We start from the raw sequence: 25520 nt of genomic DNA on the forward strand, positions 1-25520 counted from the left end.
GGGAGGACTTATCTACCTAGGTCTTTTTTAAGGTTAGACCTTCTTGTAGCGGTTTTCTCCACCTTTAATGCCACCACGAGGTCTTTGCTGCATAAAATGTTTTTAAGAGAACTTATTCTCATGGAAGACCGTCCAGAAGTCCTTCCAGTACCGAATATCTTCTGAGGTTCTGGCCTACATAAAATTCCATTTGAAGGTCTTTATTTTAACAGACAGGACCTTCTAAAGGTAGTCATTAGAGGATCACTTGGAGGTATTTGCCACATAGATATGCTATGCTAATATGGAGGTTCTTCCTACATGGAAGACCTTGTAGAAATCTGTTTTACATTGCATAGATATCTTTTTCTGCCTAGAAGACCTTATCGAGGGTCATTTTTCATTTTTCCATCCGGGTGTCTTTTCATCGTAAAAGACAAACTGGAGGTCTTTCTGTGCAGTAGAGCATTTGGAGGTATTTTCTGTATACTCGTAAAAGACCTTCTGGCCACTAGGAGGTCTTTGCAGCATAAAAAGGCCTTCCAGAGGTCTTTGGAGGACTTTTGCTCACAACAGAACGTCTAGAAGTCTTTCCAATATGAAAGACCTTATGGGGTTCTCCATATAAGGCCTCCTAGAGATCTCTTTAACATACAAGACCACTTGGAGGTATTTCCTATATAGAAAAGCTCCAGGAGGTCTTCTCTACATATTTCTTTATAAAACAAAAATCCTCCGAAGGATCTTATTACATGGAATACCTTGTAGAAATCTGTTTTACATTGCGTCGATGCATTTTTTTTTTGCCTAGAAGACCTTATCGAGGGTCCTTTTTCATTTTTCCATCTGGATGTCTTTTCATCGTAAAAGACAAACTGGAAGCCTTTCTGTGCAGTAAGCCATTTGGAGGTAGTTTGCCATATGAAGGACCTTTCTATATAAACGATCTTCCGGGAATCTTATTTATATAGATAAGCTTTGGGAGGACTGTTCTACCTAGAAGACCGTTTCAAGGTGTTTTTTTTTTTAATGGAGGTCTTCTCTATCTGTAATGTCATCAGGAGTTTTTTTCTGTATAAAAATGACTTCTAGAGGTCTTCTCTTTATAAATGACCATTAGGACATTTTTCCGGCATAGAAGACCATCTGCAAGTCTGCCTTATATATGGTCTCTTGAAGGTCTTCATAGACCTCCTTAAGGTCTTCACTACATAACATACCATATAAAGGTATTTTCTACAGAAACGGCTTCTACAGTTCTTCACTTCACAAAAAATAATCCCTGGAGGTCTTCTCTATGTCGAAGACAATCTTGAGAGTTTTTTTACAAAGAAGACCTTCTGGGGGCATTTCGAACACTGCAGCTTTTTTGTTTGTTTAGTTCAAATAACCAAAGCTAAATTTAAATTTTTAGTTTAACACACATCTTGCCTCATCCTCCTTTGTCCTTAACTTTTTTCTGTCCTGAACATATAAGCTTATGTAGCACATTTGAATTTTTGTTTTCCTTCAACAAAACCAAAAATTGTTTGTTTTTTTTACCAAACTTTCAACTATGATTCTCTATGTTTTTATCTCTTCCTTTTTCCCTCCCCAAATATACTCCTCTAGGTATCTCTAGATGCTGATCGCCCGGTGGTATCTGCATGTCGCAAGACCAGTTTCTACCAACACCATCCACACCACCACAACAATCACTTGTCACAACAGCAGCAGCAACAGACGTCAGCAGCGAGTCAAGCCACAATTCTCACATCCGGCGGCCATCATCAGCATCACTACCCTCCCACGGCCCGGTCGCATCTACATCACAGTCACAACAGTCATCATAGCCTGCATGGCGGTGGCAGTCAGCGCGTCTCCCATATCTCGCATTCATCCAATAATGTTTTACGTGCCCGTCGTGGCGTTGTCCGGATGTTGATTATTTTCGTCTTGACATTTGCTTTGTGCAATTTACCATATCATGCCAGAAAGATGTGGCAGTACTGGTGAGTATGAATGTGTGTGTTGGAGAGAGAGCAGTAGAGAGAGAGAGACCGGGAGAGAGACAAAAAAACATAATTATATGACATGGCTAAAGACTTGAGAAGTTAATAATAGGTTATGTGAGTGTTCTCGTGTATGTGTGTTTGTAAACAATATGTCTGTTAGGTGTGGCGTATGATTATTATGTGCCAAAGTAAATGAGAATTTATTACTCATACGGCTTTTGTTTGCATTATTTTCTAAAAGCGAATTTTGATTTTAATGTGCCTCGAAAGACACATAGAATATTATGTGATATGTCTCCTATGGAAAGACATGCAGATAATGGTAATTGCTTGATGTGCAAAACACTTCGTCATAATTAGGTCTACTTGAAATTGTGGCGTGATTAAATGGAAGAAGTAAAATACAGTAACTGGCAAAATTCAAGAAGGATATGCAAGATTTTTTATACCCTACACCACATAGTGGTAAGGGTATTATGTCTTTGTGCATTTGTTTGTAACATGGAGAAGGAAACGAGATAGACCCATAGTTACTTTTGAGAACCTTCATAGAATCACTTTCTGAGTCGATTTATGCATGTCAGTCCGTCTGTCCGTCCGTCCGTCCGTCCGTCTGTCCATGTATTCTTGTGAACAAAATGCAGGTCGCATTTAGTATCCGATTGAGATGAAATTTTCCAAACAATATTTTTTTGGCCCAAGGACGAACCCTATTGAAATTGGTGAGAATCGGATCAAATTTAGATATAGCTCCCATATATATCTTCATCCGATTTCGGGTTAAATGTGCACAAAATATCCACTATCAGTCCAAATTACCTGAATTTTGGCACACCCAACCGAGTTCGGCCTAGAAGCAAGTATATCAAATTTGGAGAAAATCGGTTCAGATATAGCTATAGCTCCCATATATATCTTTCATCCGATTTGATCTTTAAGTCCCTCACATTCCTACTATGCACTCCACAACCGTGATATTTGGTACCAGGTATTAGATGGAGCACAGAAATAGCTGTTTTAAATTTTATCGAAATCGGTTCAGATTTGGATATAGCTCCCATATATATCTTCATCCGATTTCGGGTTAATTGACCACCAATTGACCAATATCAGCCCAAATGGCCCGAATTTTGGCACATGTGACCGAGCTCCCATATATATCTTCATCCGATTTCGGGTTAATTGTGCACCAAATGGCAGATATAAGTCCAAATGGACTGAATTTTAGTACATCGGACCAAATTCAGCTTAGAAGCAAGTATATCAAATTTAGTGAAAATCGGTTCAGATATAGATATAGCAACCATATATATGTTTCATCCGATTTAGAGTTTTAGTCCCATACATTCGTAATATTCACTCCACAACCGTGATATTTGGTACCAGGTATTAGATGGAGCACAGGAATAGCTGTTTTAAATTTTATCGAAATCGGTTCAGATTTGGATATAGCTCTCATATATATCTTCATCCGATTTCGGGTTAAATGTGCACTAAATGGTCAATATCAGCCCAAATCACCAGTCTAGAAGATAATACGTAAAATTTGGAGAAACCCGGTTCAGAGATAGCTATAGTTCGTAAAATGCACGATAGAATTAGATAGATTTTGATTTTGTACCAAATATCTCATAGAGCTCTGAAATGCCCTGTATAAACCTTTTTACGAGAGCTCTACTAAATATGCACAGTGGTTTAGGGTATCATATAGTCGGCCCCGCCCGACTTTTGAGCTTTCCTTACTGGTTTTTTATATGAGAAAATAATGAATGACTGCAATAGAAGGTGTAAATATAGAAAACGAGATATATGTCGATATTTTGAAATATTACCTCAGTCGGTAATTTAAATTAAGAGGACAATATCCCCCAATGTTTTTGTTAATATTCCCACTGTATTTTTCCCCTTTTAAAGTTGACATTCCGAACCAAGAGAACATTTCTGTTGACACCAACATTAAGTTCAAATATTTTTTAAAAGCTTGAAACATAATGGTCGGCAGAAACGCTCGCAAAGAAATGTCGGTATAGAACTTAGAAAAAAAAAACTCCAACCGCGAGAATCTGTTTTTAGATATTATCAAAGATAAAAGTATTCTTTAAAAGGTTTTGCCGACATATGTACAGGGTGAGATAAAAAAGACTGCAACAACGTCAAACGCCATAATTGTTATATTCTTTTATCCTCCACAATAGTATGGAGGGTATATTAAGTATGTCACACCTCGAAATATACATTTTAGACCTCACAAAGTATATATATTCTTGATCAGCATAAAATTTTATGTCCGCCCGTCTGTCATCTACCCGCCCGTCCGTCTGTGGAAATCCCTCTAGCTTCCGAACGAATTGAAGTAGGTTAATAAAATTTTACTCAAATGTGTATTATGTCTGCAAGACTTTTGGTATCGAAAATTGGCCATGTAGGTCCACGTCTTCGTATAGCCCCCATATAACTGTACCTCCCAATATTCGTTATTTTGTTGATTTTAGCGATATTATTTACCGGAACTATTTCAAATTTATTATTTGAAGTTCGCAATGGATAGTACAGCCTAAGACAGGAAATTGTCTGTGCAGGTTCACGTCTTCGTATAGCCCCCATACAACGGTAACTCCCGATATTCGGTATTTTGATGATTTTAGCGATATTATTCACCGGAATTCTTTCAAATTTAGTATTTGAAGTTCGAAATGAATACTAAAGCCTAAGACAGAAAATTATCTGTGCAGGTCCACGTCTTCGTATAGCGTCCATATAACGGAACCTCCCGATATGCGGTATTTTGATGATTTTAGCCACATTATTTACCGGAATTATTTCACATTTTGTATTTAAAGTTCGTAACGGATACTACAGCCCATTCCAGAAAATTGTCTGTACAGATCCACGTTTTATAACCCCCATGGTACCTCCCTATATTCGGTATTTTGATGATTTTAGCTACATAATTCACCGATTTTTTTTTTAAGTTTCGAATTTGAATATTGTAAAAGCTTGTGACAAAAGTTACCTATGCAGGTCCATGTCGTCGTATAGACCCTAATATATGGCAACCTTCGGTATTTTTAAGGTTTTTACAGAATATTTAACGGATTTTATTTTTTGAAAACTGCCAAATTTGTTCCAAATTGTGGAGGGTACTCAGCTCTTTTACTTTTTTTTAATTTATTGAATGAAAGCGAAAAATGTCGGAAATAGCATTAAATTTTAGAATAAGTTTGGATTTTTTCGAATTGGTTAAGTTTGGCACAAATTATGGCCTTCAAACGCCCAATGAAACCGTCACACGCTGCCTGAATGTTGCTCTGCTGTATTTTGGCCCATTCAAAGAACTCTATAAATTTCCTTTTTTGAAGAATATTTTTGAAGGATCTCTCATGGATTTTTTTAAAGAACTAAGACACGTGGATTTTTAAAAAAATATTTTTTAAAGGACTAACACCCGTAGATTTTTTAAAGAATATTTTTTTCAAAGTAATTTTGTTTTAGAAAACGACCATTTGTAGAGTTAAAAAAATAAATCCTCGTCTTCATAGTCTTTAAAAAAATATTATATTAAAGACCCTGCATTCCGAAAATTTTTATATATTTTATTTTGTTAACTATGTTGTGATATTCTTGGCAAAAAGTATATATTTTAGGAAATCTACGATGTGACCACCTTAAAAAAAATTATTTTTTGACAGTTCGTCATCTGTTGGAGTTTTAAAAATATGTTTTAAAAATTATTTTTCTGATAATCTTTAAAAAAAGTTTTAAACCCAATCTTTATATATTTTTTGTGATCTCTGCCTTTTCTAAATCATTGAAATAAATATTTTTTTAGAAAAAGCAGATTGTTTAAGTCCACATTTTCATAACAATTAATAAGATGTTTTTTAAAATGTAGTCTCAAAAATATTGATTTTTATTTGAATTCCACATTGGGTAGTTTGTCAAAAAAACGTTGTTCTGTTATTAGCTATTTAACAAATGTCCAAAAAATGTTTTTCTTAAGTACGTTGTGATACACATTTAAAAAAATGTTTTTACAATTTATGATAGTCTTTTAAAAAAATCCATTTGTCCTTGAAAAAAATATTTAATCCTTGAAAAAATATTAAAATCGTTGTGATTTACTTTTTAAAAAAATATATATTTATAATTCACTTTATTATAGTCTTTAAAAAATTATCCGCCTTAGGTCATCCTTGAAAAAATATTTTTTATTCTAAAAACAAATAAAAAAGCTGTAAGTTAGGCCGAGCCGTACTTTAAATACCATTACAATATTCAAGTGCGAAACTTAGAAAAAAATCGGTGAATAAGGTAGCTACAGTCATCAATATACCGATTATCGGGAGGTACCGTTATATGGGGGCTATACGAAGACGTGGACCTGCACACACAAGTTTCTGACCTGCACACACAAGTTTCTGTTTCTGTAGTATTCATTTCAAACTTCAAATACCAAATTTAAAATAATTCCGGTGAAAAATGTCGCTAAAATCATCAAATCGACCCCTTTGCAAAATTTCGTGCGTATCGGACGATAATTGCGACCTGAATACAAAACCCTCAACACATAGTGTTGCGGGGTGTAGAAAAACTTTAGAAAATGTAAAGTTCAGAATTGTTAGTCAATTTGAAAAAATCGCATGCTATAAAAAATACGAAAAAAAGGTGTAAAAATGTAACAAAAATATCCACTTTTTATGGGCATATTTATACGCGATTTTCTTAGATTTTATCCTTTTCTGGCAAGAGACCATTGCGAATTGATGAGAATTGTGAAAATCAGTCAAACGGTTCTTGAATTATGAGCAGTCTAACAAACATCCCCTTCTTTGATATATGAGATTGTATATATTTTGCTATATATCCGATAATTATGATATGAGCATCAATGTAACGGTCAGAAGTGACATTTTCGTATATTTGCGATTTCGTTGGGTAAAAAATATACGCGATTTAGTGGAAATTGTCTGCTTCCTAGTCCTAAACTCTAACTCCATGCATAATTCTGCGCCGATTGGTCTATAATTTTGGCCTGTAGAGCAACAGAAAAATCAAGAATTTAACAAGTTAAAAAGCAGTAAGTTCAGCTGGGCCAAACTTTGAATACCCTCCACCATTTGCAACGAATTTGGAAATTTTAAAAAAATAAAATCCCTAAAAAAAAAAATTCTGTTGAAATTTTAAAAATACCGGATATAGCCGTTTGGGGTCTATACGACGTAGACTCACATAGGCATTGTTTGCCATTAGCCATTGCCATATTCAAATTCGAAACTTGAAACGTGAGCTGTGCAAAGACCTGGACCAGCATAGACAATTTTCGGCCATAGGCTGTAGCATCCATGACGAGCTTCAAATACGCGTCTCAAACAATTTCGGTAGGTATTGTTCCTAAACTCGTCAAAATACCAAATATAGGGAGGTACTGGTATGTGGAGCCTATACGAAGACCTGGACCTGCATAGACAATTTTCTGTCAGAGACTGTAGTTCCCATTACGAGCTCTAAATACGTAATACGTTGTAATACACTTTTGAAAAAATGTTTTATGATAGTCTTTAAGAAAATCCATTTGTCCTTGAAAAAAAATATTTAAATCGTTGCGATTGACTTTTCAAAAAAAAATTTTATAAATCACTTTATGATAGTCTTAAGTCGTCCTTGAAAAAATATTTGTTATAGTAAAAATTATTGTGACAGCCTTTAAAAAAAAAAATTCGCAACGTTCTTTAATCCTCGAAAAAATAGGTTAAGGAGTACTTCAGTTGTCCTTGAAAAAATTAAAAATATCAGATTTTTAATATTTTCTGCAAAACTATTGTCCACATTGTATCATTTACTATAATTTTCTATTTATTAACTATTCTTTTTATCCTCCCACTTTTTTCTTAATGTCAAAAGAGTTAACTCAACTTTCCTATGACATTTCTTTTGTCTACGACATAATATGATCTCTTTACAGATTTCACCCCTTTACTTAGCTTCAAAAAAAAAAAAAAGAACAATGTCAAAGGGTATCACCTTGCCTTTAGCCTTTATGGGCCCACACATAACTTTTTAATGACCTCTTTCTTCTCTGACCATATCACCTGAATGTCCTTTGACAATGAAACAGAGTTTGGCCTACACACAATATTTTTTGCTTCTTGTTTTTTTGTTGTTGTTATTTTTGTTGTTGTTGTTTCTGGTGATAATGGCTTTGGCTGCAGCCATTATAAAATCCAATTATCTACGGTGCCAATTTTTTTCACTCTGTCTCTCTCCCTTCTCTCTGTCTCTCTTTTAGTTATATAATGTATACTCTTTTCATAATCAATGTAATTTGTAATGGTGTCCGGTTAACAAGTGTGTAGGTGTGAGTGTTTGGACATTTTAAAAGTCTTTGCATTGTTATGTTACAAACAAACACACACACACATATACACAGAACAAAAAGTCAGCTCAAAGGATGATTGCTGGATTATCTACTTAAATCACTTTTAATTAAATAGAAAAAAAAAATGATATTAAATTGTGTTAGTGTAACGGGTTTTTTGTTGTCAGCTGAGCGGAGATTCAGTTTCCATAACAACTCATTGAATATTGTTGGAATGAGAAGGAGAGAGAATTCTCTCTCTCTCCATCGCTCCTTGGTTGGTTATTTGTAGCTTTGCGAGTTGCCTTCGAAGATAATGGGAAACTCAATGGGTTGGGGCTCGATGTTCGATTTGAAGACAATTTGTAGATAAAATTGGGGTGTGGAAATAATATGGGAATAATACGGGAATCATTGTCTTGGTATTTCGACTTTATCTAAGGCATAAGTAAACTTAGATCCAGAATGTGACTAAGACCCTCGAAATTCCTCAAATCTGGGTGCTATACTACCATGTTGATAATTGCTGGGCTTCTTAATATAAAAATGCTCAAAACACCAAAATTCGATGAATTGAAATGGAAAATGTAACGAAGATAGAAAAATATTAAAAGCGGGGTTTTCGTTAAATAGAGCCTATATCAAAAAGTGGATCGAAATGTCCCATCTTTTCTACAAAGGATTCGTGAAGTAGTTTAAAGCTCTCTAAAAAAAATTGAAAGCTCTAAATTAAATGTAGCGAAATATAGTTAAATATAATGGAGATCGTTTGTATATGGTCAAGGCTAATATTAAAGAGCCCACAAATAAATTTGGCAACCTAACACTACTTGGGGTTTTGATCTACAAACCGAATATTACGAAGAAAATCCGGCAGATTATAAAAGTAGAGTAAAAAAGTTGAATACCCTCCACCATTTGCTACAAATTTGGCAATTTTCAAAAAAATAAAATCCGTTAAAAATTCTGTCAAAATCTTAAAAATACCGAATATAGCCATGCCTTAGGGTCCATACGACGACGTTGACCTGCATAGGCAAATTTTGTCATAAGCTATTATAATATTTAAATGCGAAACTTGAAAAAATCTGTTTATAATGTAGCTAAAATAAATAAAATACCGAATAAAGGGAGGTACATGGGCCTGCACAGCCAATTTTCTGCCATAGACTTTATTATCCATTACGAACTTTAAATACCAAATTTGAAACAATTGCGGCGAATAATGTCGCTAAAATCATCAAAATACCGAATATCGGGAGGTATCATTACATGGGGGCTATACGAAGACGTGGACCTGCATAGACAATTTTCTGTTATAGGTATCCATTACGAACTTCGAATACCAAATTTGGAAAAATTCCGGTGAATAATGTCGCTAAGATCATCAAAATACGGAATATAGGGAGGTACCGCTATATGGGGGCTGTACGAAGACGTGGACCTGCACAGATAATTTTCTGTCTTAGACTGTAGTATCCATTACGAACTTCAGATACCAAACTTGAATGAATTTTGATGAATATTGTAGCTAAAATCATCAAAATACCGAATATCGGGAGGCACCCTTATATAGGGGCTATACGAAGACGTGGACCTGCCCAGACAATTTTCTGTCATAGGCTGTAGTATCCATTACGAACTTCAAATACCAAATTTGAAACAATTCCGGTAAATAATGTCGCTAAAATCATCAACATGCCGAATATCGGAAGGCACCCTTATATAAGGGCTATACGAAGACGTGGATCTGAACAGACAATTTGCTGTCTTAGGCTGTAGCATCCATTACGAACTTCAAATACCAAATTTGAAACAATTCCGGTAAATAATGTCGCTAAAATCATCAACATACCGAATATCGGCAGGAACCTTTATATAGGGGTTATACGAAGACGTGGATCTGAACAGATAATCTCCTGTCATAGGCTGTAGCACCCATTACGAACTTCAAAAACCAAATTTGAAACAATTCCTGTTAATAATGTCGCTAATATCATCAAAATACGGAATATAGGGAGGTACCGCTATATGGGAGTTGTGCGAAGACGTGGGTCTGCACAGACAATTTTCTGTCATAGGCTGTATTATCTATTTCGAACTTCAAATACCAAATTTGAAACAATTCCGGTAAATAATGTCGCTAAAATCATCAAAATATCGAATATTGGGAGGTGCCGTAATATGGGGGCTATACGAAGACGTGGACCTGCACAGCCAATTTTCTGTCATAAGCTGTAGCGCCCATTACGAACATCAAATACAAAATTTGAAAGAATTCTGATGAATATTGTCGCTAAAATCATCAAAATACCGCATATCGGGAGGTACCGTTATATGGGGGCTATATGGAAACGTGGGCCTACATGGCCCATTTTCAATACCAAAAGTCCTGCAGACATAATATACATTTAAGTAAAATCAATCTACTTCATTTCGTTTGGAAGCTAGAGTGATTTCCACAGATGGACAGACGAACGGACATCGCTAAATCGACATAGAATTTCATGCTGATCAAGAATATATATCCATTGTGGGGTCTAAAATGTATATTTCGAGGTGTTACAGACGGAATGACAAACTTAATATAACATCCATACTAGGAGGGAGGGTATAAAAATAGTAAAATCAAGTTTTTCGGGTCTATATCAAAAAGTGGACGGACATGTCGCATCGTTTTTATAAATGATTCTTGAATTAATCCAAGGCTCTCTATAAAATTTCAAAGGTCTAAAATATATGTTGCGAAATATAGCTGACTATAATGAAGATCCTTTGTATATGGTTTAGGCTATATAAGGGGCTGAACAATAAATTTGGCAACCCAACACTTTTCTGGGTTTTGATCTACAAACCGAATATTACACTGTGCAACATAAAAAGTAATTACGCAATTTTCGGATTATGTAAGTAGAGAAAAAAGAAAGACGCATGCATCGGCATCTTGAGAGTTTATATGGCAAAGTAACCAAAATAGAGGAAGAGGGTCCCCCTCTACCTAACTTTTGGAAAATTTCTGCTTAAGATTCCTCGAAATCCGTGCACTTTAGGTACATAGTGTCTGCGGCAATATTGGAGATAAAAATATGAGGAATATTTTTTTTGAACACTTTATCCCTCAAGCGAGTCAAAAAGGGGTCTGTTTGGTCCTTTTTCAGAAATATGGATAAAATCTCCCTTTAAACGAGATCATAGCAAGTCAAAATATTTCACAAAATTATTTGTCATAAAATTCTACTATAGGTCCTAGAAGACATCAAAAGTCTAACTCTACCTCTTATCTAAACTTTAGTAATTCATGTATATTAAAAATATATTTGAGTATAAAAGCCGCAATTTGTGTGAGTTTGTGCAAGAATCTCCAAGAAAGCATCATTTTAGAAGGATGACGTCAATGAAAAAAATATTCTCCATCAAATTTTGCAAAAACAAGTAAAATAGTATCAGTCGGTTTTGCCGACAGATATATGCCCCCAGCTTTGAGTAATGATTATTCAAACGGTTGGCTCTTTATGGGGGAGGTTCTGAAGCAGTTGGCAGGTTTCCGGTTAAGAGAAATATTTCGATATAGCAAGTTGTAAAGAATCGCTGATTTGTTTAGCAAGTTATGACAAATAAAAGTACTGAAAATTGATACCCTTTGTGGGTGAGGTACCAGAAGTGGTTCACAGATGTATATCATCTTCACAACAGATTTTTTATTAGCACGTGTGAAATTTGAAGAGAGTTCGAATCTTATTTCGCATTCTTTGAGTGTTTTGTTTTTCAAAATCTTGAACCCTATGTGAGGGAGGTACCACAAGAAATTGTCCGATCTCTACCATCTTTATAATAGGTCTTGGTTGATGGAAATATTGAGAGGTACCAAGTGTAAATGGAGTGCGATGGTAATTTCAGGTTGTATGAGCCTCATGGATATTCAAAATTTTGACCCTTTGTGGGGGAGGCACCCGATAGAGTACGCGGATATATTCAATCTTCGAAGCAGATCCTGTGTTAGTAGAAATAATGGGATTTTCGAAATTTGAAGAGAACCGTTTGAATATTTCGGATTTTATAATTGTTTTGGTTGTTCAGAACTTTGGCCCCTTGTGTGGGAGGTACCAGAAGAAATAGTCCGATCGCTACCATCTTAGTTACAGATCTTGTGTTTATGGAAATATTGAGGTGTGCCAAGTTTTGAAACAATTCCATTCAACAATATTGCAAAAATCATCAAAATATCGGGGGGTACCGTTGCATACCATAAATAATATGGAGGGTATATTAAGTTCGTCATTCCGTTTGTATCTCATCGAAATAATAATTTTAGACATAACAAAGTATATATATTCTTGATTAGCATGAAATTCTAAGATGAATTAGCCCTCTCCGTCCGTAAGTCTGTCTGTTCGCCTCTCTGTCTGTCCGTGTGTTGTAATCACGCTACAGTCAAAATAAATTAAGATAGGAAGCTAAGATCTGTTTTTTATTTGTAGGCAGGTCAAGTTCGATGATGGGCTATATCGGCCCAAGGTATCGTATAGCCCCCATATTTCGGCACCTCTCAATACACTGTATTTTGGGGAAATTAGTCACATTTTTATACCCTACACCACAAGGTGGTCAGGGTATTATGTCTTTGTGCATTTTTTGTAACAGGCAGAAGGAAACGAGATAGACCCATAGTTCCTTTTGATGATCTGCATAGAATCACATTCTAAGTCGATTTATGCATGTCCGTCCGTCCGTCTGTCCGTCTGTCCATGTATTTTTGTAAACAAAGTACAGGTCGCATTTATTGCCCGATCCAGATGAAATTTTGCACAGATCTTTTGTTTGGACCAAGGACGAACCCTATTGAAATTGGAGCAAATCGGTCAAAATTTAGATATAGCTCCCATATATATCTTTGTCCGATTTGCTTTTTATTGTACACCAAACGTGTAATATCAGCCCGAATTGTATGGAATTTTGCATATACACCCAAATTAGGCCTGAAAATATATATGCCAAATTTGATCGAAATCGGTTCAGATATAGCTATAGCTCCCATATATATTGTTCATCCGATTTATTATTTTTGTCCACCGCCGCCGTAATATACACTCTGTAACAGTAATATTTGGGGAAATATATCAAATACAGCTCAGAAATACATTTGCTAAATTTTATCGAGATCGGTTCAGATTTGGATATAGATCCTATATATAACTTCGTCCGATTTACTTTTTATTGTGCACCAAACGTCTAATATTTGTCCAAATGGGATGGAATTTGGCACTTACGATCGAATTGAGTCTAGAAGCTAGTATGTCAAATTTGGTGAAGATCGGTTCAGATATAGCTATAGCTTCCGTATATATTATTCATCCGATTTGTTATATTTGTTACCCACAACCGTAATATGCACCCCGTAACAACGATATTCAGGGAAATATATCAAATACAGCTCAGAAATATCTTTGCCAAATTTTATCGAGATCGGTTCAGATTAGGATATAGCTCCCATATATATCTTTATTAGATTTCAAATTAATTGTGCACCAAATGGGCAATACAATTCCGAATTTAAAAGATACAAATGCTTCGGCATATTTAGTCCTTTGAACTTTAAATTATAATTATAATCATGGTGTGTATGATTGAATTCTCCCATAAAAACGTTTAATTGTTATGCGCAGCTCTACTTAATTAGCGAAGTGGTGTAGGGTATCATAAAGTCGGCCCCGCCCGACTTTAAGACTTTCTTTACTGGTTTTTCAATGGAATTGTCTGTAATTCCACACAAGGATTTCCTTTTGCGTACTTTATTCCCTGAAAGAGAATTGTATACACAGGTCCGTATAGCCCTTCAGGTATTTGGTATTTTAATAATTTTAGTCACATTTTCAATGACATTGTCTGAAAATCTACACAAGGAGTTCCCTCTACTTTACCTCCTGGAAGAGAATTGTCTATATAAGTCTACGTCTTCGTATAGCCCCCATATAACGTTACCTCCCGATATTCGATATTTTGATGATTTTAGCGACATTATTCACCGGAATTGTTTCGAATTTGGTGTTTAAAGTTCGTAATTTATACTACAGCCTAAGACAGAAAATTGCCTATGCAGGTTCACGTCTTAGTTTAGCCCCCCTACAACGATACCTTCCGATATTCGGTATTTCCAGGATTTTCGCTGAATTATTAACCTGAATTGTTTCAAATTTCGAATTTAAATTTCGTAATGGGTACTACAACCTATGGCGGATAATTGTCTGTGTGGACCTGCACCTGCACTTCATATAGCCCCCATATAACAGTACCTCCCGATATTCGGTATTTTGATGATTTTAACGACATTATTCACGGGAATTGTTTCAAATTTGGTATTTAAAGTTCGTAATTGATACTACAGCCTAAGACAGAAAATTGTCTGTGCAGGTCCACGTCTTCGTATGGCCCCCATATAACGGTACCTCCCGATATTCGGTATTTTGGTGATATTAGCGACATTATTCACCGGAATTGTTTCAAATTTGTTATTTGAAGTTCGTAATAAATACTTTAGCCTATGACAGAATATTGTCTGTGCAGGTCCCCGTCTTCGTATAGCCTCCATGAAACGGTACCTCCCGATATTCGATATTTCCAGGACTTTCGAGAAATTATAAACCTGAATTGTGTCAAACTTTGAATTTAAAGTTCGTAATGGGTACTACAACCTATGGCGGATAATTGTCTGTGCAGGTCCACGTCTTAGGTTAGCCCTCCTACAAGTGGGACCTCCCTTTATTGGATATTTTGATGATATTAGCGACATTATTCACCGAAATTGTTTGGAATTTCGTAGTTAATGTTCGTAATGGATACTACAGCCTAAGACAGAAAATTGTCTGTGCAGGTTCACGTCTTCGTATAGCCCCCATATAACGGTACCTCCCTTTATTCGGTACTTTGATGATTTTAGCGTCATTATTCACGGGAATTGTTTCAAATTACGTATTTAGAGTTCGTAATGGGAACTACAGTCTGTGACAGAAAATTGCCTATGCAGGCCCAGGTCTTCGTATAGCCCCCATATAACGGCACCTCCCGATATTCGGTATTTTGATGATTTTAGCGACATTATTCACCGGAATTGCTTCAAAATTGGTATTTGAAGTTCCTTATGGGACCTACAGTCTGTGACAGAAAATTGCCTATGCAGGCCCAGGTCTTCGTATAGGCCCCATATATCAGTACCTCCCTATATTCGGTATTTTGATGATTTTAGTGACATTATTTGCCGGAATTGTTTCAAATTTGGTATTTGAAGTTCGAAATGGATACTACAGCCTATGACAGAAAATGGTCTGTGCAGCTCAATGTCTTCGTGTAGCACCCATATTACGGTACCTCCCGATATTCGATATTTTGATGATTTTACCGACATTTTTTACCGGAATTGTTTCAAGTTTTGTATTTAAAAATCCTAATTGGAACTACAGTATATGACAAGAAATTGTCTTTGCAGGTTCACGTCTTCGTATAGCCACCATATAACGGTACCTCCCGATTTTCGGTATTTTGATGATTTTAGCACCATTATTCACCGGAATTGTTTCAAATTAGGTATTTAGAGTTCGTAAAGGGAATTACAGTCTGTGATAGAAAATTGCCTATGCAGGCCCAGGTCTTCGTATAGGCCCCATATATCAATACCTCCCTATATTCGGTATTTTGACGATTTTAGGTACAATATCCACCGAAATTGTTTGACCCCAATAAAACGGCTAAATTTGGGATTTTTTAAATTTTAACAGAATTTTTTAAGTATTTTATTTTTTGAAAATTTCGAAATTCGTTCCAAATGGTGGAGGGTATTCAAAATTTCGGCCCGGCCGAACTTACTGCTTTTTAACTTGTTTTTTTTTTTTTTTGTAATTTTTCAAGTTCCTTTCAAATGGCGGAGGGTGTAAAAAATTCGGCCCGACCGAATTTACGTGCTTTTTTTACCTGTCTTTTTTTTGGTTGCAGAGTGTTTTTGGCCTGAATTTCCTAAACCTCAAATTTTATACCGTCTCATTTTTAACAGAACATGCATCAGGGAAGTAGTGTCCTTTTAAGATTTTCTTTCAACAAAACGTTGTATTTTTTATGACAACAAAATCAGGTTTTTATAAAATTCCGAAATATTTTTTTTTTGGCTCTTCGAACTTCCAATTAAAGTTTTCAATTGGAAACTTTTCTATTTACGTTGCCATTACAATTATGAAGAACCGACCCTCAGGGTTTTGATTTCTCATTACCGAAAGTAAAGTTTTATTGTTTCATTATTGTTATGATTAACTTTCTTGCTAACCGACCATCCCCATCTGCCCTTCCATCTTCCTTTCAGGTCCCGTTCATATCGTGGCGATTCGAATTTCAATGCTTTGCTAACTCCCCTAACATTTCTGGTTACCTACTTCAATTCGGGCATCAATCCACTGCTCTATGCCTTTTTGAGTCGCAACTTCCGCAAGGGCATGAGGGAGCTGTTGATGTGCTCGTGGCGTAAAAGTAAAACAAAATCATCAACAAATTCATCGATGCATCACAAACGACAGGCCATACAGGTGAGTGAGTGTGTGAGTAATGGTCGTGAGAGGAATGAGAAGAGAGAGGAGAGTAGAGTAGAAGAGAAGAAAAGAAACAGTACTTTAATTTTTTTTTTTTTTTTGGTAGTTTTGGCCTCTCGGCCTCTCGGCCTGCCATGGGTCAGTGGGGCAAAATGCCAAGCCAAGAACATGCAACTGTTACTATTCTTCCTTTTAGCGTTTTTTCCTTCTTTTTTTTTTGGCAATCGCAACCATCAATTATTCGCTGTATTTCCGTTTGTTTCTCTTTCTCTTTTTTTTCTCTTTTGTATTTCCTGAAACTTTAGACACATTCCCTGCCAACGGACACCACACACATTGGCAACGACCAGCTATGATGACCTCTGTTTCGCTGGCAAAGGAAATTGTTTGGTGCGAAGACTTAAAGTCAGCCAGACCCCCCTCCTTAGCCTCTCCTGATTTGGAAATAATGGATCACCTGAAATTTGTGAAAATGTTCCAACGAAGCGATTTACAAAGAAAAGCGGCATTTGTGTGGTTTTTTTGGAAGAGTTCTCCTTTTTTTGTGGTAATGTTACCTTCCATATGCTTAAGCCAGATTATATGTGTATGTAAATTAAAATCGGAAATTTTAGTATTTAAGGTTAGATATATATATTTTTTGTAAAAAAAAAAAATATTAAAATTTAAAATGCAATGAGCTTAAATAATGTTAATATATATATATATATATATATATATATATATATATATATATATATATATATATATATATATATATATATATATATATATATATATATATATATATATATATATATATATATATATATATATATATATTTTTTTTTTTTTTTTTTTTTTTCAATGGAGAATTTTCGATTTTGCCAAAAAAAAGAAAAAAAAAAAGAAATATATATATATATATATATATATATATATATATATATATATATATATATATATATATATATATATATACATATATATATATATTTTTTTTTTTTTTTTTTTGCGATTTCAAATTAATTGTGCACCAAATGGGCAATACAAGTCCGAATTTAAAAGATACAAATGCATCGGCATATTTATTCCTTTGAACCTTAAATTATAATTATAATCATAGCGTGTATGATTGAATTCTCCCATAAAAACGTTTAATTGTTATACGGAGCTCTACTAAATTAGCTAAGTGGTGTAGGGTATCATAAAATCGGCCCCGACCCACTTCAAGACTTTCTTCCCTTTTTTTTTTGGCAAAATCATAAAAATACCGAATATAGGGAGGTTCACTTATATGGGGGCTATATCTAAACGTTGACCTATATACCCTATTTTCAATACAGAAAAAGATCCTGCAGACCAAACACATATTTGAATAAAATTTTATCAATCTACTTCAATTCATTCGGAAACTAGAGTAATTTCCCCATAACGACAGACAGACAGATGGGCGGTCATTGTTTAATCGACATAGAATTTTATGCTGCTCCAGAATATATACTTTGTGGGGTCTAAAATGTAGATTTCGAAGTGTTACAAACGGTATGCCTATGCTCCTCCATGCTATGTGGAGGGTATAAAAAGTGGATTCGAAGAATACGAACGATATGGGACATCAATGATCTTGAGTCATCGAAAAAAATTGAAACTTTTGTTGGAGATCGTGGTCTAGCTCATTTTTGCCTCCATGGTTATGGAAATAAACAGAATTTTGGAGTGGAGAATTGCATGCAGATAGGCCACAGTTTGGTACTGTTTATGGACTGCACATCTTCTACGATCGTAACCTTACTCCGAATGGTGAGATGATATCTAACTTTTTATTTTTTTACACCACACCCATAACAACTTTTGAGGATCCTCATGGAATCACTTTCGGAGCCGATTAACCGATGTCCGTCCGCCTGTCTGTCCATGTATTTTTAGTACAGGTCCCAAATATTAGTTTGGTCCCGGCATCCCATTAAAATGTTTGTGAATTGTCGTACAACTCCCACATATATCTTTATCCGATTTTGAGTTTATTGTCCAGCCAATGATTAATATCATCCCAAATTAAATAAATTTCTGGAAGCAAGTGAGCCAAATTTGCTGAAAATCGGTTCAGATATAACTATAGGTCCCATATTTATATATTATTATCCAATTTTTTATTGAAGTCCCTCGCACCCGTACTTCAATACAAAATTCTGAGTCCAATAGGCGTGGATTTTTGTATGAATTTTACAAATACCAGGCCATCCTGAGGTCAATAGGCATGGATTTTCTAAGGATTTTCCAAGGACTATCCTGAGGTCAAAAGGCGAGGATTTTGTTAAGAATTTTTCAAACACCTTCCTGAGGTCAATAGACGTGCATTTTTTATGGATTTTTCAATCACCATCCTGAGGTCAACACACGTTGATTTTTAAGGATTTTTCAAAGACCAACCTAAGGTCATCAGCCGTAGATTTTTTAAAAAACAAATTTTCAAACACAATCCTGTGGTCAATAGTCGTGGATATTTTAAATGTGAATTTTTTAAGGATTGTTCAAACACCAGTCTGAGGTCAGTAGACGTGGATTTTGTTAAGGACTTTTTCAAACACCATCCTGAGGTCAATAGGCGTGAATTTTTGACGATTTTTTCAAAGACTAATTATCGTGGATTTTTTAAGTATTTTTCAAAAACCATCCTGAGGTCAGTAGATGTGGACTTTGTTAAGGATTTTTCAAACACCATCCCGAGGTCAATAGGGGTGGATTTTTAAAGATTTTTCAAATACCATCCTGAGGTCAATAGGCGTAGATTTTTAAAGATTTTTCAAATACCATCCTGAGGTCAATAGGCGTGGATTTTTAAGGATTTTTCAAACAATATTCTGAGGTCAATAGGCGTAGATTTTGTTAAGGATTTTTCAAAGACCATCGCGGCTTGGCTTTTTAAGAATTTAACAATAGACGTGGATATTTTAAGGTTTTTTTAAAGAACATCCTGAGTCCAGTTGCGTGGATATTTTAAGGTTTAAAAAAAAAAAAAAAAAAAAACATCCTGAGGACAAGGATATTTTAAGGATTTTCAGTCACCATCCTGAGGTCAATATATATTTATATATATAATGGGGTGCCAGTATGGTACAAGAATTACATATGCCTCCGTCAAATTCGGCACAAATCGATTCAGACTTGGATATGTCTCCCATGTATTAGTTTCCTCCTATTTCTAATTATAAATGCTTTAATTTTCATAGTTGGTCCAATCTACAACTTATTGGTTAAAATTGTGAAATGAATCTCAGTTTTCGTAATTTTCAAATTTAAACCATTTTGGCCCACAATTTGTTCAATCCGCTTAAAGAAAATTATTCATCTTTTTTCCTTATATCCTCATACAAATACTTGGTCTAACAGTATTAATATTTTTATACCCTACACCACAAGGTGGTCAGGGTATTATGTCTTTGTGCATTTGTTTGTAACAGGCAGAAGGAAACGAGTTAGACCCATAGTTCCTTTTGATGATCTGCATAGAATCACATTCTGAGTCGATTTATGCATGTCCGTCCGTCCGTCCGTCTGTCCGTCCGTCCGTCTGTCCGTCCGTCCGTCTGTCCGTCTGTCCATGTATTTTTGTAAACAAAGTACAGGTCGCATTTATTGCCCGATCCAGATGTCTCTATATTTTTTTTCCTTTCGATACGTTCGCTGTGGCAAGAGTACATTCTTCTCAATATTTGGCTCTCTTCACTGAGACCAGAAATTATTGTGGGGACTTGAGCAACTGTACCTTAGGTCAGCATATGGCATTTGGCGATTTGAGTTTTGAAATTCTGGTAGTGATGATTTTTGGATAGACCACCCTTGAATTTGGATTATTTCCTGGTATAGGATAAGTGTGGCCCAGGCCAGTTAATTATGTAAGAGTACGTTCTTCTCAATATTTCGGCCTCTTCAATGAGATGAGAAATGATTCTGGGTGATTGGGTACCTTAGGTCAACATATGGCTCCGATTTCAGTTTTGAAATTCTGGTAGCGATGAGTTCCGGATGGATCACCATTGAATTTGGATGATTTCCTGGTATAAGATATGTGTGGTCCTGGGGTAGCTATGGAAATACTCTCCTCGACTGTCGTAGTATTTATACCCTACACCACATAGTGATAAGGGTATTATATCTTTCTGCATTTTTTTTTCTAACATGGAGAAGGAAGCGAGATAGACCCATAATTACTTTTGAGGATCTCCATAAAATCACATTCTGAGAGGATTTATGCATGTCAGTCCGTCCGACCGGGCATCCATGTATTTTTTTGAACTATATGCAGGTCGCATTCATTATCCGATCGATATGAAATTTTCCAAACAATATTCGTTTGGCCCAAGGACGAACCTAATTGGAATTGATGAAAATCGGTCCCAATTTAGATATAGCTCCCATATATACCTTCAACCGATTTCAGGTTTTTTGTGCACCAAATGGCCAATATCCGCTCAAATGACCTAAAAATTGAAACAACCAACCAAATTCAGTCTAGAGGCAAGTAAATCAAATTTGGTGGAAATCTGTTCAGATATAGCTATAGCTCCCATGTATATGTGTCATCCGATATGGGGTTTTAAGTGCCTCATATGGAAAATATCCATATATTTGGATATTTAGTACCAGATATCAGATACATCTCAGAAATTAGTGGATAAAATTTTGTCGAGATCGGTTCAGATTTGGATATAGCTCTCATATATATATATCCTAAATCGATCTCGGGTTAGTTGTGCTCCAAATAGCCAATATCAGTTCAAATGAACTGAATCTTCGCGCATCCGACCGAATTCAGTCTAGACGCAAGTACATAATTTTTGATGAAAATCGGTTAAGATGTAGCTATAGCTGCCATATATATGTTACATCCGATTTGGGGTTGTAAGACCCATTATCGCATGAATATCGAATCAAATTTAGATATAGCTCCCAAATATATTTCCAACCGATTTCGGATTAACTGTGCACCAAATGGCCAATATCAGTCCAAAAGTCCTGAATTTTGGTACATCCAATCAAATTCGGAGAAAATCTATAGCTCCAATATATATGTTTCATCGGATTTGGTGTTTAAGTCTCTCAAATTCGTCGTATGAATTCGACAACAATGATATTTGGTACCAGATATCTTATGAAGCTCAGAAATACCTTTGACAAATTTTATCGAAAACGGCTAAGATTTGGATATTGCTCCAATATATTTTTATAGCTTCCATATATCTTCATTTTAGGTCTATTTTGCAAATAATGGCTAATATCAGGCTAAGTGGAGTGAATTTCGGGATATAATTTTCCATCTAAAACCAAATGTTGATAGGCGGTATGATCTACTTGAAATAAATTCTCTTGTTACGGGAGCTCTACTAAATATGCATAGTGGTGTAGGGTATCATATAGTAGGCCTCGCCCGTCTTTTGACCTTTCCTCACTGTTTTTTTTTTTTTTTCTATTTTTTCCGGAGGTATTTATTTGTACCCTAATTCCGGGAAAGTATTTTTTTCTTGGTGTAGCGGACCCGGATACAAAGATATTTGAATCAAAAGTCCGGGTCCAAGACTGATCTACCAAACTGATTTAGATAATCTAGGTATTATTTCAAAGCTAATTAAAATATCTTGTGGGGTTATTTAGAACGATTCGAAAGCTAAAGCCAGATTATCAATTTTTTGAATCCGATTTTTTTTCAAACTTCCAAAAAGTCGAATTAGGTCCCATTATGGGAGTCCATCAAATGTATACCAAATTATAGTGAACACTGTAAAAATACTACAGTATATGCTTTTATCAATCCATGATCTAGAGATATGGGCCCGGACCACCCGATTCATTTAAGTTCATCTAAACAAGTTTATTGTAAATGCGGTTGTTTGATGCTATTTTAGGGGTTTGAGATGTTTCTCCTCTGGGCATATTTAACACTGGCTACACAAACCCAAGTTTTTCCAATAGCCCTTCGTCCGAAACTTGAAATTTTCTCCTTTAGGTATGTGCAAAACCGGCTACGCGAACCAAGGTTTTTTTTTAAATTTGAAGCTGTAGGTGGCTGGACTTCGGCCGGGGTTTAAGATTTTCTCCTTTGCGTATGTCCCAAACCAGCTATGCGAATTGAAGTTTTTCAAACTGAAAACATAATTTCAATATCCTGAACGGAATCGGGTCGACCGGTTCAATGTTCTATATCTCTGGATCCAGGAAAGAATAAAAACACATATTGTTGCATTTTGGATAGGTTACAGTGTCAACTATAATTCGACATATTTCTCGTGGACATTCAAAATGGGGCTTGTGAGATATTTTTAAAAATCCGATTTCGAATAAAATCTATCATTTTTATAAGGTTTTTTTTTTAAACTGAATTTTGGTAATTTAGTACCACAAGTGTACGAATAGTACGAAATAGTATAACATAAGTAGAGGGCTGTCTGATATATTTAATATGTCAATTTTGTGTTTGTTTGATGGAGTTGGTTATTTAAAACAAGTTAAAAAGCTGTAAGTTCTGCCGGGCCGAACTTTAAATACCCTCCCCCATTTGGAACAAATTTGGAAAATTTCTCAAAAAAATAAATAAAATTAGAATCTGTTTAAAATTCTGTTAAAATCTTAAAAATTCAGAATATAGGGAGGTACCGTTATTTTGGGGTCTTCACCTGGGACCTGCAAGAGGCTGTCAGAGGCTATAGTACCCAACACTAACTTTCTTTATGAAATTTGAAACAACTACGATAAATAATGCCCTTAAAATCTTAAAAATACCGATTATAGGCAGGTACCGTTATATGGAGGCTGCATAGACAATTTTCTGTCAGAGGCTGTAGTACCCATTATAAACTATCATTAAGAAATTTGAAACAATTCCGGTAAAGAATATCGCTAAAATCATAAAAATTCCGAATATAAGGAGGTTCACTTATATGGGGGCTATACCTAAACGTTGACCTATATATCCTATTTTCAATTCAAAAAAAGGTCCTGCAGACCAAACACATATTTGAATAAAATTGTATCTACCTACTTCAATTCATTCGGAAGCTAGAGTAATTTCCCCATATCGACAGACATACAGATGGACGGTCATTGTTAAATCGACATAGAATTTTATGCTGCTCCAGAATATATACTTTGTGGGGTCTAAAATGTAGATTTCGAGGTGTTACAAACGGAATGACAATGCTCCTCCATGCTATGGTGGAGGGTATAAAAAGTGGATTCGAAGAATACGAACGATATGGGACATCAATGATCTTGAGTCATCGAAAAAAATTGAAACTTTTGTTGGAGATCGTGGTCTAGCTCATTTTTGCCTCCATGGTTATGGAAATAAACAGAATTTTGGAGTGGAGAATTGCATGCAGATAGGCCACAGTTTGGTACTGTTTATGGACTGCACATCTTCTACGATCGTAACCTTACTCCGAATGGTGAGATGATATCTAACTTTTTATTTTTTACACCACACCCATAACAACTTTTGAGGATCCTCATGGAATCACTTTCGGAGCCGATTAACCGATGTCCGTCCGCGTGTCTGTCCATGTATTTTTAGTATAGACCGCAATTATTAGTGTGGTCCTGGGATCCTATTAACAAGTTTGCGAATTGTCATATAGCTCCCATATATATCTTTAACCGATTTTGTGTTTATTGATTAATATCATCCCAAATTAAATAAATTTTGGCACATACGACTGAAGTTCTTTCTGGAAGCAGATGTGTCAAATTTGCTGAATTTTAGACGTGTACTTTTTAAGGATTTTTCAAACACCAGCCTGAGGTCAATAGGCGTGGATTTTGTTAAGGATTTTTCAAACACCATCCTAAGGTCAATAGGCGTGGATTTGTTGACGATTTTTCAAAGACAATTTGTCGTGGATTTTGTTAAGGATTTTTCAAACACCATCCTGAGGTCAAAGCGGATTTTTAAAGATTTTTCAAATACCATCCTGAGGTCAATAGGCGTAGATTTTTAAAGATTTTTCAAATACCATCCTGAGGTCAATAGGCGTGGATTTTTAAGGATTTTTCAAACAATATTCTGAGGTCAATAGGCATAGATTTTGTTAAGGATTTTTCAAAGACCATCGCGGCTTGGCTTTTTAAGAATTTAACAATAGACGTGGATTTTTTAAGGTTTTTTTAAAGAACGTCCTGAGGCCAGTAGCGTGGATTTTTTAAGTTTTTTTAAAGAACATCCTGAGTCCAGTTGCGTGGATATTTAAAAAAAAAAAAAAAAAAAAAACATCCTGAGGACGTGGATATTTTAAGGATTTTTCAGTCACCATCCTGAGGTCAATATATATTTATATATATAATGGGGTGCCAGTATGGTACAAGAAGTACATATGCCTCCGTCAAATTCGGCACAAATCGATTCAGACTTGGATATGCCTCCCATGTATTAGATTCCTCCGATTTCTAATTATAAATGCTTTAAATTTCATAGTTGGTCCAATCTACAACTTATTGGTTAAAATAGAGAAATTAATCTCAGCTTTCAGATTTTTTAAATTTTAACCATTTTGGTCCACAATTTTTTCAATCCGCTTAAAGAAAATTATTCATCTTTTTTCCTTATATCCTCATACAAATACTTGGTCTAACAGTATTAATATTTTTTTTATT

General features: G+C 35.3%; 1 protein-coding gene across 1 annotated transcript in view; it reads left to right on the forward strand.

The window, feature by feature from the left end:
• Nucleotides 1-17494, forward strand: part of LOC101887609 (trissin receptor) — a 336966-nt gene extending 319472 nt beyond the window's left edge. The window contains exons 7-9 of the mRNA XM_059129526.1: nt 1591-1970; nt 16673-16892; nt 17201-17494. Of these exons, the coding sequence (XP_058985509.1) occupies nt 1591-1970; nt 16673-16892; nt 17201-17251 (651 nt within the window). The 3' untranslated portion in view covers nt 17252-17494. The remainder of the gene's footprint in view (nt 1-1590; nt 1971-16672; nt 16893-17200) is intronic.
• Nucleotides 17495-25520: the final 8026 nt, after the last annotated feature.

This window comes from Musca domestica, unplaced genomic scaffold (genome assembly GCF_030504385.1).
Source record: "Musca domestica strain aabys unplaced genomic scaffold, Musca_domestica.polishedcontigs.V.1.1 62, whole genome shotgun sequence".
In the NCBI taxonomy this organism is placed as follows: Eukaryota; Metazoa; Arthropoda; class Insecta; order Diptera; family Muscidae; genus Musca; species Musca domestica.